The sequence below is a fragment of the Myodes glareolus genome, chromosome 9 (genome assembly GCF_982192425.1).
Source record: "Myodes glareolus chromosome 9, mMyoGla1.1, whole genome shotgun sequence".
Taxonomy (NCBI): domain Eukaryota; kingdom Metazoa; phylum Chordata; class Mammalia; order Rodentia; family Cricetidae; genus Myodes; species Myodes glareolus.
The window spans coordinates 5152611-5170226 of NC_142034.1; the positions used below are offsets into that span (position 1 = coordinate 5152611).

At 53.4% G+C, this 17616-nt stretch overlaps 1 protein-coding gene across 4 annotated transcripts in view; it reads right to left on the reverse strand.

The window, feature by feature from the left end:
* Septin9 (septin 9) overlaps positions 1-17616 on the reverse strand; it is a 161024-nt gene that overhangs the window by 65138 nt on the left and 78270 nt on the right. For all 4 annotated transcript variants that reach the window (XM_087909723.1, XM_087909727.1, XM_087909725.1 and 1 more), the window contains one exon: positions 3880-4518. In XM_087909723.1, coding sequence (XP_087765849.1) covers positions 3880-4518 — 639 coding nt within the window. The remainder of the gene's footprint in view (positions 1-3879; positions 4519-17616) is intronic.

A 17616-nucleotide genomic window follows, 5' to 3' on the forward strand; every position in this document is an offset into this window, starting at 1 on the left:
AAGGTGTGGGAGACCCAGAAAAGAACTGAGCAGGTACAGCTAAAGAGCAGGAAGGAACCTGCTGTAGGGTCTCAGGCCAGGGGTACCAAGAGATCCCATGTGATATGGGACTCCCCTTTGTATGCTGTGAGAACGACTGGTTAATTAATAAAGAAAACTGTCTTGGCCTGATAGAGCTAGGCAGGGAAAACTAAACTGAATGCTGGGAGAAAGAAGGGTGGAGTCAGAGAGAAGCCATGTAGCTCCGCCGGAGACAGATGCTGGAACTTTACCTGGTAAGCCACTGCCATGTGGCGATACACAGATTACTAGAAATGGGCTAAATTAAGATGTAAGAGTTAGCCAATAAGAAGCTAGAGCTAATAGGCCAAGCAGTGTTTTAAATAATATAGTTTCTGTGTGATTACTTCAGGGCTGAGCAGTCGGGAACGAATAAGCAGCCTCCTTCTCCAACACCCATGGATGGCTGACCAGAGAAATATGGAGAATGAGATGTAGACTCGGACAAGGTGGGGGTCAGAGATGAGGCAGGGCCCCTCAGGGGCATGCATAAGATTTCCAATAGGCTCCCTGAGGAGGGTTCTACCTGCTTTGTCCCTCCCGGCCTTGCCCTTTGCCCAGAGGAACAGCACCATCTTGGGGCTCCAGACAAGCCCCCTTGAACTTGAACTTGAACAACTATGAACCGCCTCCCTTGGGGCAGGGGGTTCCCAGCCATTGGTAAACGCTGTGGCATGAGCCCAAGGACCTGGCTTATTCCCAACACCACAGCCTCGGCACCCACACCCAGTGCTTACAACCTTCGCCCTGGAAAGGTAGAAGCAGAAGGGTGCCGGGAGGTTGCCAGTCAGCCAGCCTAATAGACCCCAGTGAGAGACCCTGTCCCCCCAAAAATGTGGGGGCTGGAGAGAGAGCTGGCACAGAAGTTAAGAGCACCTGCTTGACCCCAGCACCCACATGGTGGCTCACAACCAACCCCCAACTCTAAATCCAAAGGGTCTGATGCCCTCCTCTGACCTCTGCAGGTATCAGGCATGTACGCTGGACATAGACATACATGAAAGCAAAGCAATCATACATGCAAAACAAAATAAATAGATCTAAAAAAACAAAAACAAAAGAAGGTGGATGCCTCCTGAGGAATGAATGATATGTGGCCTCCACCCTCACACACATATGCACATGTTCACATACGTGTGTGTACACACACATACACACGTGCATGCATGCACATACACACTCATACATGCACATACATAGTCACACATGCATATACACTTATACATGCACACACACATACATACACACTCACACATGTACACATGCATGCACATGCATACACACACTCCCACATGCACACATGCACGCACATGCATACACACACTCACACATGTATATACACTTATACATGCACACACACATACATACACACTCACACATGTACACATGCATGCACATGCATACACACACTCCCACATGCACACATGCACGCACATGCATACACACACTCACACATGTACACATGCACGCACATGCATACACACGCTCACACATGCACACATGCACATACACACACACACGACACACACACACATCTTTCTTTATCCTAGCCTACTGAAATCCCGCCCTCCCCAACAGTTTCCACGGGGCCCTTTTCACTGTCCACCCACCACCTGCCCACAAGCTACTGAGGGCAGATGTTGTGAACTCCTTCTTGTGTCTCAGGGCCTGACACAGGCCTGAATGCAGTGTCTGAGCTGCATCTCACCAGAGGACAAAAAGCATCCTTAAACAGACCTTCCACACTCCACCCCAGAACCAGGACCACCTCCCATGCATCCAGCACCAGCTGTGATCAACAGCTGGGCAGCTTGGTGCAGCTGTCTCCCTCTCCCACCACATCCTGTCTGAGTCAGCAGTGTGAACATCTCATCTCAGGAGAGAGATGTAACTGGTGTCTTTGGAAGTCTCAAACCAATTAGGGACTGTGAGGAAAGACAGGGCACTGGCCCCTCTACTCAACGATGTCCCGGGACTTTGTTTCCCTGACCTGAGCCTGGACAATGAGTCTGGGCAACTCTCAGCAGGGTCAAGTTTAAGACTTAGGGAGAAAGGCACAGCCACACTCAGGCCTGAAAGGGTCCTTCAAAGGTCCATGAGACCCTGAGTATTTACTGTGATCTGACAGCTGGCACTCAAAGATGGCTAAGACCCAGGACCATAGCCAGACCCAGAGGCTCCCAGGAGGAATCTTCACACCCTCACCCCAGCCTGGCCCCAAGTCCAGGCTAGAGAAGCCTGGCCCCAGCTAGAGAAGCAAAGAATGGGGGCTTTAAAAAGCTGTGTGCATCACCACGCTGCAGGCATTGTTTACAGACGGACAAACTGATTCTATCCGAGCCTGGGCACAAGGCTCAGCGGTAGAGCACTCACCGGGCATGCACAAGTCCCGGGGTCCAAATCCCACTACAGGGAAAAAGGTGTTCTGACTACACATGTAACACTCGTCAGTTTTCAATAGGAACCGAGTGCTGGCATCGGCTATAACATGGAGGAGTGTTGAGGCCACTGTGCCAGACAGGATGAGTAGTGCCATCCAACCTCAGACAGAATGAAGCATAGGGCTGTCAGGACCCAAGGCAGGAGGTATAAGGAGTCAGTTCGCAGGGAGCAGAGTTTCTGTTTGGGATATGAGAAAGTTCTGGAAAACCCTGGAGGTGGTACTGGTGGTACAATCTGAAGGTACGTAACAGCACTGAACTGCATATTTTTACACGGTACAACAGCCAACAACAACACAACAACAGCTGTGTGTGATTCACTACACACGGTACAACAGCCAACGTCTGCTGTGTGTGTTTCACTATGCACTGAACTGCACACTCTCACGTGGCACAACAGCCAACGTCTGCTGTGTGTTATTCACTACACACAGTACAACAGTCAGTGTCTGCTGTGTGTGATTCACTACACACACAGTACAACAGCCAACATCTGCTGTGTGTGTTCACTACACACAGTACAACAGCCAACGTCTGCTGTGTGTGTTCACTACACACGACACAACAGCCAACGTCTGCTGTGTGTGTTCACTACACACGGCACAACAGCCAACGTTTGCTGTGTGTGTTCACTACACACGGCACAACAGCCAACGTCTGCTGTGTGTGTCCCACTACAGGAACTAAGGCAGAGAGAGCAGAGATGGGCGCTCTCTGCTTCCCAGCTGCGGCTGTGCAGTTGCCGGCGTGCTTTCTCCACCATGATGATGATATCCTCTGGAACCATGAGCCAAAATAACCCCTCCTTCCCCTCCTAAAGTGTTTGTCGGGTGTTTTCGCTGCAGTAAGAAGAGCCGCTCGTGTAGGGAGGCAGGAGGACAGGAGACTGCAGTGCAAACCTCAGGACCCACATTCCTCCTCCTCTGTCTCAGCTCTGGGCCCCCACCAGGCATTCAGGCTGCAGTTCCTCATGGGCAGAGATCTGCCTCCCAGAAGCCCGCCGGCAACCTAGCCATCACCAGCACACGGCTTGTCCCGTCCCACGGGAGAGCACAGTGGCTTCAGCACCAGCTACTGCTCTCCCACCTCCCAGGCCTCCCAGGATCACACAGCAGAGATCCGGCATGGCCCAACTGTTGGCCACCAGGAGCTTGGTGCCTCAGAAGTATTTCCCAACTGCAGATGCCTGCTGTGACCCCTGAGCCTCGGGACACAACTCTACACATCCAAGCACACTCATGCATGCACACACACAGTCACGCCACACACACACACACACACACACACACACACACACACACTGGATCTTTTTCAGGAATCTCCCAGAAAGATCCCATCCCAAGTACGCAGCCTGAAGACCCAGCCCTGGGTTACTCACCCTCCTGGTTCCGGTATGGGACCTCAGGCACAGGGGGCCTGGGCTCCAACCTGCTCTGCAGCTGAGACATCGGGGCCTCGGAGTTCTCCAGGGTCTGGGGCGGGAGTGGGCAGTTGGGCGCCTCAGCTGGCTTGGGCACCTGGATCTCTACCCTCTTGGGGGCTGCTTCAGTGACAGGAATGGCAGGGACCTCAGGGACCTTGGAGACAGGGGTCTCCACCCTGCGGTGCACTGACTCCTGGGGCTTGACAATGGTGATCTCCGTCCTCCGCGGGATGGGCTCTGGTGTCTTGTGGCCCAGGACTTCGGCCCTCTTAAGGCCGAACCGCGAGGGCCCAGCAGCTGAGCCCGTGCTCTCCACCTGCTTGGAGGAGATGTCGATAGACAGCTCAGTGCGGCGAGACATAGGCTCAGGTGCCTTGGACCCTGCCAGCTCCACCCTCCGTAGGGATGGCTTGGGGGAGCGCTGGCTCAGGGAGTCTACGAGGCGAGCAGCGGGCTCTGAGTTCTTCACGCCCAGGTCCTGGAATTTCTGGCTGGAGCTAGCCACTGTGGTTCGAAGCAGAGGGGTCTGGACCCTCCGGGGTGGCGTGGAGTTGGGTGGCTCAATCTCCTCGACTTCGAACGATCTCTTTAAGGCTGAAAGAGAGAGAGGAAGAGTGGATGCAGTGTGCACACTTGCAGACGGGGCCCTGGCAGTACATGGTGCATTCTGTGTTTCAATAAAAAGGGCAAAGGTGCCAGGCCAGGGGAGGCAGGGAATCCCAGCTACTTGGGAGGCCGAGGAAAGATCTCAAGTCCAAGGCCTGTTTGTGCTACAGACCAAGATCAAAGTCAACATAGGCAGCTTTGTGAGAGAGAACCGGTCCCCTAAAGAGCGAGGGGCAGACACAGCTCCATGGAAGAGTACTTCCCCACCACGTACAAAGCCCTGGGATCGATACCCAACACAGTATCAAAAGGGAAAAACAAAAGGACAGAGAGAAATATACTTGCTAGGATGCTACAGGGGTCAGAAAGCCACCTCCCTTTTCTGCCTACCCATAAGAGAAACAGACAAGTCCACTGGAGAACCTCCCACAGAGAGCTAACTATCAGGAGGCTGGACTGAGAGGAAGATAGCCTCACTGCCGTCCATTCTGCTGGGGCCGCCAGTTCTGCTATGGCCACAGCCCAGACCACACAGCCACCCTCTCTAGAGCCATAGGATGCTCTGACTTAGGACTCTGGAGTTTCTCTCCCATGGCTTTTCTTCCTTCTTCCTCTCCTCTCCTGAACACACACAGACCCCATCAGTCATCAGGGCACTGCCAGCCACGAGCAGGGACACTCCGCGATACCCCATGGCAATACCCCGATAGGTGTGTTATAAAGAATACTATTCCTTGGTTGCCAAGGTGATGGTGGCACATGTTTTTAACCCCAGTACTTGGGAGTCAGAGACAGGAAGATCTCTGAGTTCGAGGCCAGCCTGGTCTTCAGAATGCGTTCCAGGACAGGCAGGGCTACACAGAGAAACCCTGTCTCGAAAATGCAAAAATCCAAAAAAAGAAAAGAAAAGAAAAGTAAAAGCAAAGAATACTATTCCTGGGGCTGAACAGAGAAGTGCAGGGCAGGTACTGCTCTGGCAGAGGTTCGATTCCCAGCACTCACACGGTAGCTCACAACCCATGGCTCCAATTTCAGGGCATCCCGTGTCCTTTCTGACCTCTGCAAGCTCCTGCATGCATGCGGTGCACACATATTTGCACAGGCACACTCACATACACATACAGTAAGTATTTAGGAAAAAAAGAAGGAGTATTCCCTGCCTGGCCAGTGAGACAGTTTGGCATATAAAGGCTCTCCTGACCAAGACTGATGGCCTGAGTTCCTCCCCAATATCCACACGCTAGAAAGAAGTGAGCCCCACAAGCTGTCCTCTGACCCACATGTACACATAGCTAACTAAATAAATGTAATTTTAAAAAGAATACTATTTCCCTGGCAGAGAACACGCTGTGATGTGCCCAACAGGATGGAACCACAGCACCTGTCTCTTAAATATCATGGCTGTGAGTAAGCCCTCCACACCTGCTCCCTAGGCTCAGTGCACATTCAGTGGTGCACACTCAGTGGTGCACACTCAGCAGTGCACACTCAACAACCTTCTCGCTCCTGGCCCTGTCCATCTGGTACTCCTGGCCATGCAGGGTGCTGACCACCCAGTTCCCATGCTGAGGCCCAGTGTTTCCACTCTGCTGCGTTGACACCACCACCGGAGTCTACTCCCGGGGTAGCGGCAGTGTGGCGGCTAGGAAGCCTCCATACTCTTGTCTACGCAGCCACCAGCGAAATGAGAACCAGCTGTTTAGGTTAGCCAGGCACAGAGCGGGAAGGGCCCACGTGGCAGAACACTCAACAGCTCTGGCTCCAGACAAAGCAGAGTCTTCTTCACCAAGCCCAGAACTCAGGTTTCATGGAACCCCACGGTGCCCTCTTCTTGCCCACGGCAAAAGGACCAAGAGCTGGTCCAGCCCCTAGCCACAGCTCCAGGGTCATACGCAAGGGCCCCAGTTCCAGCCTTCTCCCATCCCTGTCCCCACCCCTGTCCCCACCCCCGCTCCCAGAGCTACAGTACTGGACTTCCTTTACAAGAAGACTCCAGGCTGGGACAGAGGCACTCACTGAAGAACTAGTCAATAAAATGCCCCCAGAATCCACATTTCAAAAAGACAGGTATCGGGACACACCCTTGGAATTCCAATGCTGGGAAGTGGAGCTCAGTGGGTCCCAGAATTTAGCATCTGAGTTCCAGGCCAGCTAGACCCTGACTCAAAACCGACTCAGAGGTCGACTCTGGAAGAGTATGTTACACAGACACAGATACACACACACACACACACACACACACACACACACACATGCATTCACATACCCATACTGCTGGTGTCAGAATTTCTTCCCTGGGAAACATGAACAATGTCTCATAAGGACCCAATAACAAAATAAAATATGATCCCAGCTGCCCCTGGGGAACTGGTGAGGTAAGGGGTTACCTGCAAAAGCAAGGGTGACCCCAAAACAGCCACATGAGAAAGTCTTTACCTAGAATGAATGATGGCCTCCCCGCAGCCACATAAACGGAGCCCCCTCAGCTAACTTTCTCCAGCCTATACACACTAAGCCCTTCTGGATACCCACAAGAGCAACTAGGGCAGAATTGCTTACAAGTAGCTAGGAGGAGAGCCTATAATCTCAGGTGAGCCAAGGCCTTCCCACCTTCCTCCTTCTCTAGGGAATGTCAACAGTACACTCCTGATGGGCCTAGCAAGCAGGCACTGCTGTGGCCAAGGCAGGACTGTGCCATGTGATGCCACATTGCAGGGGGAGAAGCAGAGGAAGTACAAGCTCCTGGTACCTGGCTCCCCAGACTGGAGCACTCCTGTGAGGTCCCCTTTATAGCGCTGGTTGCCCTTTGCTTCTGAGGGACACAGAAGGGAACAAGGCCCTGGGCTGCTCTGTTCAACCATCCCAGATGCCCAGGAAGCAGGAAGGGGCAGTTACCATCTGATGGATGCCAGTTGGCAGATACCAGCTGATTGATTGGTTGAGGGGTGGGGCGTGGACTCCAGGGTACCTGTCTCTGGCGAACCTGCAATCCGAGCTTCTCACCTTCCAACAGAGTCTAGAACACTGGGGTTTTATGGTTCCTTCTGCTATTAACTGATTTGTTTTTTCCAGTCTTGTGTAGGTTGACCTCAGACTCAATCCGTAGTTAGGCTGACCTTGAACTTTTGATATCCCATCTCCACCTCCCAAATGCTCAGATTACCCGGGTGCACCACCATGCCCAGGAAATAAATTTGGAAGCCCATAGAATTCTTTCTTCTTCTTGTTGTTGTTTTTTAAGTAACTTCGTGTATGCCAGATAAATGTGCTCTACCACTGAGCCACATCTCCAGTCATAAAGTGCAACAACCCCCATCCCCACTCCTCACTGCCCCCTTCCCCACATCCTCAGCAATGGGATGAGCCTTGGACTCCGCGTGTGCACTCCGCCAGTGGGCTATATTTTCATTTGAAGGTTGGCACAAAGCAAAATGCAGCAGAGTTGACCGAAATGGCATCCATGGGCCTCAGTCAGCCATGATCTCAACGTTTCTAGGCCCCTTGGCCATCTATACAACGTGCACACAGACAGGAGTTTCCTGCCTTGGCTCAAGACCATCCCAGATAAGCACCTGCCCTCCTCCACAGAAGAAGAAGAATCAGGTCCCCAAGCCAGCTCTTCCCAGGCTTCCTGGATCTCACGCTGTCCACAGCTTGCCTTCCCCGCACCACTGGTTTCAGCGAGTACACTCAGAACCAGACATGGCCTACTCACAGCAACACAATAACCTCACCAACTTATAACAATGTGGTCATGGGCTTCTAACTGCGGGCATGGAGCCAAGAGGATGGGCCTTGGGAGCAGGGAGGCAGTGCCTTCACCCCATCCAGCCCAATAAGCCCCAACTTCTTCAAAGGTTGCGAAGAGGCTTAAAAAGCAGCACTCCCGAAGACCCCATTAAGTGATACCCCACAGAGCCCATGGAAGTGACCTTGTTGGAAAAGGGGGACCATTGCGGGGGACGGGGACTGGAGAGATGGCTCAGTGGTTAAGAGTACTGACCCAGGTTCAATTCCCAGCATCCACATGGCAGCGCAAAACTGTCTGTAACTCCAATATCTGACACCCTCACACAGACATACATGCAGGCAAGACACCAATGCAGGGCTGGAGAGATGGCTCAGTGGTTAAGAGCAATGACTGTTCTTCCACAGGTCCTGAGTTCAATTCCCAGCAACCGCATGGTGGCTCACAACCATCTATAATGAGATTTAGTGCCCTCTTCTGGGGTGCATACATAATAAATAAATTAAAAAACAAAAAACAAAATACCAATGCACATAAAATAAAAAAAATAAATTATATATTAAAAAAGAAGAACATTTTGAACTTGAGCAAGTAGAGTCCTAGAAAGGGAAGTGTTTAGGATCATCTGAGAGCTAGAGACGCCATGGGACAGTCAGAGATCTGAGGGACGCAGCCCTAGCCAAGAAAGGCCAAGGGCCACACCGCGAGGAGAAGCAGGAGGTACCTCCCGGGGGCCATGGATAGAGTGCAGCCTTGAATGTAAATGCTGGAACTAAGAGAGAATGAATATGCTGTCAGGCCACCCTGGTGCCGGCACTGCATTACAGCAGCCCAGGACGCGGGCACTGCATTACAGCAGGTGGGATGCGGGTGCTACATTACAGCAGCCCGTGAAGCGGGTACTGCATTACAGCAGCCGGGACACCACCAGTCACAGGAGAAATGAACTTGGAGTGGTGTGAGGCCATCAGGCCCTTCCTCTGTCTCCTGGAGAACCCTCTGTGAAGTCCCCCAAAATGGCACAGTGCCCCACACTGCAGCTCAACCACGGAGCATCCATCTGTGACCATGGTCCCCTCTGAGACCCTGACGTGACTACATATCGGATCCCAAGGACTGGCTTGGTAGCAGGGTGGCCTTGAACAGACCTAACAAGCTAGTGTATCCTAGGGGCTGGTCGGGGTCGGGGGCACCACAAACTGTGGGCTCCTGCACACAGACACATGTAGGGTCCAGGCATATGGGAAAGGCCCCCACACTGCCCTTGGGAGCTAAAACAGTGCCAACATTCCTTACAGCAGGAAGAGGCCCTCCTAGCCCCCCAATAACGCTATGGAGGACTAACTCACCCCTCCTCCACAAGCCAGGCTCAAGTCTCACCTCTTCTCTGAGCCTCCTCAGCCTCCACCCTACTAACTTAAATCAAAGCCTGTTGAGAAATCCTGTGCTCCTGGCCCACTTCTGGGTTTGTATCCCATGGAAATAATCCCAAGATTTATAGACAAGGACATCTACATCCGCATGAACATGGCACACACTGGAAACAATTCAGATTTACACGCCAAAATCCCACAGAGTCATCAAAATCACATCACGGAAGATGAGAAATGCTGAGAATATTAAGTAAAAATAGCAGGCTATAAGCCGCATGCACAGACCCTAACTCCCGTCCCAGGCACATATGCAGTTTGCATGCACATGTGTGTTTGCACGCACACAGGCGCTAGCACCCACTCAGGAATGACTTCCTCTAGACGGAACGGCAGTGGGTGTTCTTCAAGTCCTCCTGTCCGGGCCTAACACTCCAGTGGTAAACGTGGGTCACTAAGATTTCCAGGACCCAAGACTGAGGAGACCTCAGGTTCGGGATGAAGCTTCCCAGCCAGTCCCAGCTGGGGAGGTGGTAAAGAACTTGCTTTGTAAGCAACAGGATCGCAGTCAGATCCCAGAAGCCATGTGAAGGCCAGGTGTGGTGATGTGCATCTGTAACCCTCGTAGTGGCGCAGAGATGGGAGGATGAGGCCATGGGCCAGCCCGTCTAGCTGAAATGACAAACTCCGGGTTCAGTGAGAGACAACTGAGAGGAACTCAGGCCTCCACAGGTGTGCACAGGGGTGACGGCATCCGCCACCCACCCACCCCACGCCCCCACACACAATATCCAAGGCCCAAAACAAAAGACATTTCGTAAAGACACACCTTGCTATGAAAAACTCTTGCAGTTCCTGACAACTTTGCACAGGGCCCCAGGGGCCCCAAGCCGACACACACCTCCCAGCTCTTTCCCAAAGCAGGGGCTGAGCACAAGCCCCTCCCCTTGCTTGTCCTGCAAGCACCTTGTCTCAGCTGCTGTGCACAAAAAGAGGCCAGCAGTCTCCTTCCAGCTGTAAAACCCTTCTTCCCCAGAACCCGTGGGGGGCCTAAGCTGGAGCAGCCTGGGTCTGGGCCTGCTTAAGGAGGAATGTGGCAAGCACAAGGGACCATTGTTAAGGCCCCTGCTCTGACCACAGGCTGCAGGAACCTCTCAACCTCTGCCGGCTCCTGAAACCGGATCGAACACTTCCTGGTGCACGGACTGCTTGGGCCTGCTCTGAGAGGGTAGGCCAGAGGGTAGGCCGGGGAAAGCAGCAAAGACCCGCTCTAGCATGAGACCACTGTCTCACAAGGGAACAGCAGAGGACCACAGCTCAGGCTCTAAGATTCTGTGTCAGGTCAAACAAAGCCTTTTCTTCCCGGGAGCTGCAACGTACAGGAGCCACTCGGAAGGCAGAGTCATCACCGGGGCACAGGACAGCAGGCACCACAGAGTAGAGCAGTTCACTCACAGGTAACAAAGCGCCTGTATCCGGAGGAGTTTGTGGACGCACCTGTATCCAGAGATGGGCTTTGGACCAGCAAGCTCCCCCGGCTGCGACTGCCCTGTCCTCTTCTCAGACTCCTTTGAGAACCCAGTCTCAGGCCCAGATCCTCACTCTGAAAAAGTATGGGGTGGGGCGGGGCAGCAGGCAAGGCCTTGGCCTTGGCAGAGCTGGGGCTGGCTGGGAGGCCTTACCCTCCTACTCCTCCTGAACTGGGAGCAGCAACTCCCACCCTGCAATGGGACTGGAAGCCCAGAGCAAGGGCCCCAGCAGGCCTCCCTTGCTGACCTTGTGGCCTGAAGCCTATCTTTGAGCCTTGTTCAAGGCTGACAACTGAAGACTTGGAACAGTGTTGGAGACACAGTGAATGTCTGTGCGCTAGAACACTGCCCGGGCCTCGCCAAGCTGTGAAAGTAACCTGGGTGATGGGATGACAGTGACCAGAGGTAGCAACACAGGTACACACAGACAGCTTCAACACTGTTGTTGGGCGTGGCTCTGCAGGTGGCCTCCTCTCCTGGCTGAGACTGCACTTGCTGCTCAGGCACACTGCAGGCCTTTACTTCACCTCAGGTAGCCTGCCTCTGCTCTGCCTCCGCCTGGGGCCTGGAGGAGACCACGCCCTAGTCTTCCCCGAACTGGAATATCAGCACTCCAATGCAGTCCTCAGGGCTCCCCAGGACAGGCTGGACACTATTCCCTTTCTTGGTCTTGTCCTCTCTGTCCTATCCCAACATGGGGACCCCCGTGACCACCTCCCCCTTGGGTCCCTGTCTCAGGAGCTACTTTTGGAGGCCTGGGCTGCTGGTGGTATAGGTAAAGTCAGGCTGGGTAAGTGGGGGCAGGTGGGGGTAGGGGACAGGCTTAGGACACGGAGAAGGACACAGATGAGTGACGGGGGGGGGGGGGGGATGTCCCTTCAGGAAGCAGAGCCAGGCCCAAAGGAAGAACTTAAAAATAGCCCGGGTGAGCAGAGCCTGTACCGGAAGTCTGTAAACAGCTATTGTTCCCAGCCCTGAATCCCTACCAACAACCACATGGTTATTTAACAAGGCTAGGCCAAGTCAAGATAAAGACAGAGGAAGTTCTTCCTCCTGAGAGCGCGAGCCCCAGTCGAACACCTCAAAGTCCAGGGTCCCGGAAGGAAAGGGAGAACTCAGGGGCTGACACCAGGAGAGCCTCCCCTCCGGCTTGCGGTGCACCTTCCTCAAGGCCAGGTCCTGCTGTGTCCAGCGGACAGACCCTGGAGAAGCCACCTCTGCCCAGGGCTCCAGCATGGCAGCCAAGGGCTCTGACTACCCTGGCTTATCTGTACATGTGGCCCACAGATGGAGCTTGCTGAGGCTCATGACACTGAGGTCATGGCCCCGAGGGTCCTGTTCCATGACCCCCGCTGCCTGCCTTTGGAGACCCGGCGTAAACTCACAAAGTTCTAACTCGAATCTCTGGGTGAGGAAAAGGTTGGACGCTTCCACCCACCCACCCCGAGGAAGATGACAGCGGGTACCCCTGAGAAATGATTCTGCCAAGGGGTTTGGGGCTCCAAGGACAAAGCCTTTCCACTGAAGCTGAGGGCCAATTCTGTGACCTCTCCTCCTCTCCTTCCTCTCCCTCCGCCTCTTCTCTCCCCCTCCTCCTCCACCTCTTCTCTCTTGGTTTTTTGAGACAGAGGCTCACACTGTATGTAGCCCATGCTGACTTCAAAGTCTCAGTGGCTGCTTCAGCCTCAAGAGTATGTAGCACCGAGCCCAGCTCCATATACTGCTTTCCAATGACTTCAGAAATAGACTTTTTTCTCTGCCAAGGTCACTCTGGGCACTCAAGGTCCCCTTCACTATCATGCCAAAGGCAGGCTGGGCACACTCTGAGATGATCACGAGAACAAGCAGGTCAGAGACATCATATCTCTGCAGATAAGGCCAAGAGAAACAAAGAAGAAACACATAGAGAAGCAGCTGGGCACAGTGGGGGTGGGGTCCCCTCCTCAGTCCAGTCCACAAGGCAAGTGACCCACATTGCTTCTCCCAGAAGTCAAGTGTGGAAATCCTTGGCTCCTTAAATCAGGACACAGAACACAGGCAGTCCATGGGCAGCTGTAGGTGGTGGAGACCTAGCTTTCAGGGGCCTCTGACTTTTCTTTGGCAGGCTAGACAAGTACTCTACTCCTGGGTCCTTCCTAGGCATCCTGCCCCAACTTCACTCTGTTAATTTCTCCTTGGAAAAACCTGTCAAGCAAAGGTGTAGGATGAAGAGGCTACCCGGTCCAACCAGCAACAGGCTCATGTGCCTGGAATCCTGGAATCCTGGAATCACAGTGGCCTTCCCCAGATCCACCTACCTTTTTTTTTTTTTAAGATTTATTTATTATATACACAATATTCTGCCTGCATGTATCCCTGTGGGCCAGAAGAGGGCACCAGATCTCATTACAGATGGTTATGAGCCACCATGTGGTTGCTGGGAATTGAACTCAGGACCTCTGGAAGAGCAGTCAGTGGTCTTATTCTCTGAGCCATCTCGCCAGCCCCTCCACCTACCTTCTTTAAGGTGGGCCAGGGCACTGAGATAGACAGGGTTCACCCAAATGATGCATTTATGTGCTATCTTCTACAACCTACAACTATGGTCCTATTTGGGGAGAATTTCTCTAATTATGATTCAAGTCAGGGTCTGAAGGATTGCCCTGGATTAGAGTGGACCCTGAACCAGTGTCAAGCATCACCATAGAAGATGGGAGAAAATAAAGCTGAAAAACCACACACATATACAGACAGCCACGTGAGGGTGGAAACCAGGATGCCAGCGATGTGTCTGCCAGCCGAAGACCGCGAGCAGCTTCCAAAGCTGGAAGGAGCACCGGGCAGACCATCCATCCCTCCCTCTGGGCCTGGAGAACTGGGCCACAGACACCTTGAGGTGGGACTGCTGGCCTACATGGCTCTCAGAGAATACAGCGTGACAAAGGTAAGCCCCACGGAATCTGTGGTACTTTGATACAGCAGCCCCAGAAATGAAGGTGCCCCTCAGAACTCAGAAAAGGGAAGAGGAGGTTTGTGTGCAGCCCCGCGGTGGACCCTGTGTGAGACCCTACATGGCAAAATTCGAGGAGAAAGAGAAGGGAAGGGGTTAGGAAAAGGAGAGGGAAAGAGCTGAAGAGGGAGAAAGGGTCTTGAGCCTGCTGCAGCCACCGACTGGCTTTCTGTCTATTCTAAAGCCACCTCTCAGTTCTGGCTTATAAGCCCAGAGAAGGAACACTATGCCCTGAGTGGGCCTCCTGCTTCTCTCAGCCCACCATGCTCCCTGCCCAGCTTCACATTAATGAGCACCATTAACAACGAGCCCTTTGCTGCCAGGATCATCACTGGAGGTGGGAGTTCCCCTCCTTATCAATCCGTTCACATGTGTAGTCTGGAAGCCCCAGCTTGCACACTGTGGACAGACTTACAGCTCCCCATTAGAACCCAGAGTTCCTAGTGGGGCAGTGAATTACAGGGTCACTCTACCTGCAGAAGATGTCACTCCCCGCCACACACACACAGAAGGACTTCAGGTGGCCACAATCAGGGTCAGGAAGCCTCCTCATAATCCCACAAAGCCATATCCACAGAGCAAGAAACCTATGCCCAGAGCTCAAGGGGGACCTGAGCAGATGCCCTTCTCCTGGGAGCTTCCAACTTTCTTCTTCCAAAGCTGGTCCAGCCCCTCAAGGGGGTCGCTTTAGTGAAGGGCACTCTTTGTGTAGGCTTTAGACTCCTGCCTCCAACCTCCCACCTTGGCTCCTCCTGCCTAGAGCCCCAGGGTCAATTCCAGGCTCACCATAAACATGGCTACAGGATGCAGACTCCCTTTCTTCTTTGCTAAATTACAGCTATGGGACCCGAACACACCTGGAATCATCAGCTGCTGAAAGAAAAATGAGCCAAAACTAAGAAAATGCGGGGAAGATATGAGGAAGAACTTCCTGGTTCAGGATGAGGCCACGGGGGAGAGGAAGTCACTCTCCCAAAAGCTGTGCAGAGGTAGACATGGCACTGAGTGTTTGGGTTTTGTTTTTTGTTTGTCAGAAAGAGCCTTATATTGCCAGGCTGGTCTTGAACTCACAATGCAGGCATTTGAACCCCTTGCTCCTGCCTCTACCTCCCAAGTGCTGAGATTTTGGGCAAGTGCCACTGTGCAGATCCAGAAGTGGACACATAATAGACACAGACGTGGACAGGTCCCTGGAGGAGGGTCTGGACGTTCCCTCCTTTGGGGAGGGGAGGAGATCATGTGAGCTCTGAGCCCACTCAGGTCAAAGGTTCCCAACTAAATGGCAGGTGGCGAAGGCAGGAGGGAGGCCACCGGAGGCCTCCTGACCTAAACAAAAGCATAACCTGAAGCTCTTAGGGTATAGGTTAGAAGCCCCAGGGGAGGAGGCAAACTGTCCTAAGCTTTAAAGGGCCCACATCCTTCATGCACTTAGACACTGTGGTCCTGTCTGGGGACAGAAAGCTGAGACTCCAACTCCAGACCAAAGCACAGTGCAGCCCACTCACCTCTATCTGCTCCCCACCATCCAACACCATCAGAAGGTCCCTGACTCCCAAACTGCCCCCCCCATACTCTGAGGCTCTTCACAAAGTCTCATTTCCCATGATCCTCCGGGGGGGGGTACTCCAAGAACCCTCCATGAAATGAAGACCAGTCAGCTTGCCTGATATAGGTCTGGCTGGGTCCCACCTGGGCCTTTCCCATGCTTACCTGGGGGACCAGGAGGACCCAGAAATCCTGAGGGAGACTTTGATCTGTTTCCACTCTGAAGCATAGAAAAGAGCTGCTAGGCAGGAACCGGTTCTCAGGGTCCAGTTTTCTGGTACAGCCATTCCTTCTCCGTCCTGCCACTAGGCCCAGTCACTGGACACATGGGTAGAGAGACCAGCCCTGACCTGCCTGAGTAGAGCAATTCCTTCCCTCCTTACCTCACCCACCATGGGGAAAATCTCAAAAACACTTTAAAAATGGAGAGCAAAGGCAGAAGCCGCACTTACCACCAGGGGCCACTTGGGCCAGGTGGGACCCTCCATCAATCAAACCAGCCCTCATGTTCAGAGTGCCAGATGGAGCCCCCAACTCGGTGGCCCGAGGCCCAGGCAGATATGAGCTGTGGCCTAATTACAGGGCACAGTGACCCCAGGGGGCAGAGTTCAGGCTCCGGTCAGAGCAGCACCCAGGAGCCAGAGGAGGGGTCAGAGGCCAGCTCTTGACAATCACACCCAATGTTCACCCAGCCGCCTGGAGGTGGGGACAGCCACAGGCACCACACAGCCCTGCCTAGCCCCGGTCAGCCTTGCTTGGCTGGGTTCCACTGAACAGGAGGATGGGGTAGGTTTATTCTCTGTCAGGCCTCAAAGACATAGAGCAAATGAGGATCACGGGAAACTGAGAGTGCCAATGGGTTTGCTGTGTAGGAGAGGCCCCAGCTGGACACTGAGAAGATTCCAGAAGGAGCTGGCATGAAGCAGTCAGGGGTGGAAACTGGGCGAGGCTGGGGAAATGGGAGACCCTCCTTCTGAACCTCCCTGGGGTTTCCCTCTGTCAGCAAAGCACTGGAGACTCCATGAAATCCTCTTGAACTGAACCTTGTGAGAGCTGACCATAGTTCAGGGTCTCCATACTGACCAGCTCTCAGGTGCCAGGGCTCAGAGAGGAGAACCTAGGACCAGAGGGACCTACCAAGGCACAGTCCTGGGAGGGGGGCCAGCGGGTCTGGGGAGGAAAAGGGCCGGTGGGTTTGTCTGGAGGCTTTGCTTTCACACAACAGGTGTAGGAAGGAGGCCGCTAAAGTCTGTCACAAAAATGTCCATCTCCACCACAACTCGCCCACCACTCTGTCACCTACGCGGAACTTGGACCACAGCGGTGCGCTGCAGCGACAGAGGCATAGGGGACAGAGCCTTGATTTCCTTTGTCCCTCCCTAGCGCAGCCTCTCAAGCAGCCAAGAGGCAGGAACGCTATGTCATAGTAATCAGACGGACCAGGAGGCCCGCAGTCACTCACGGCATAACATCAGGACATCAGGCCTGTTTTCTGGATATCCCACTGCTCAACCTGGGCCTGAACTCCACTTCCCCTTAGATCAGCTATGTTACAGGCTCAATATATCCCCAAAGGAGAGGTCAGAGTAACACTGGGTACCCATGAAGGCCTTTGCAAATGTCCTTAGGGAGCTCAAGGTGACATCAGCCTGGGTTTAAAGTGGGGGAACAGAAAAAAAGAAACCAGGGGCTAGTGAGATGGGTCAGTGTGTAAAGTCCTTGCTGCCAAGCTTGTTGACCTGAGTTTGATCCCCTGGACCTACAAGGAAGAGAGAGACACAGAGAGAGAACCAACTTCCACAGGTTTCCTTCTGTGGAAAGGAGAATTTCACAATATGCAAGCCACGGCACACACGTATGTGCACATGAATGTATGTACACAAAGGAAAAAAGGAAAGGAGGGAG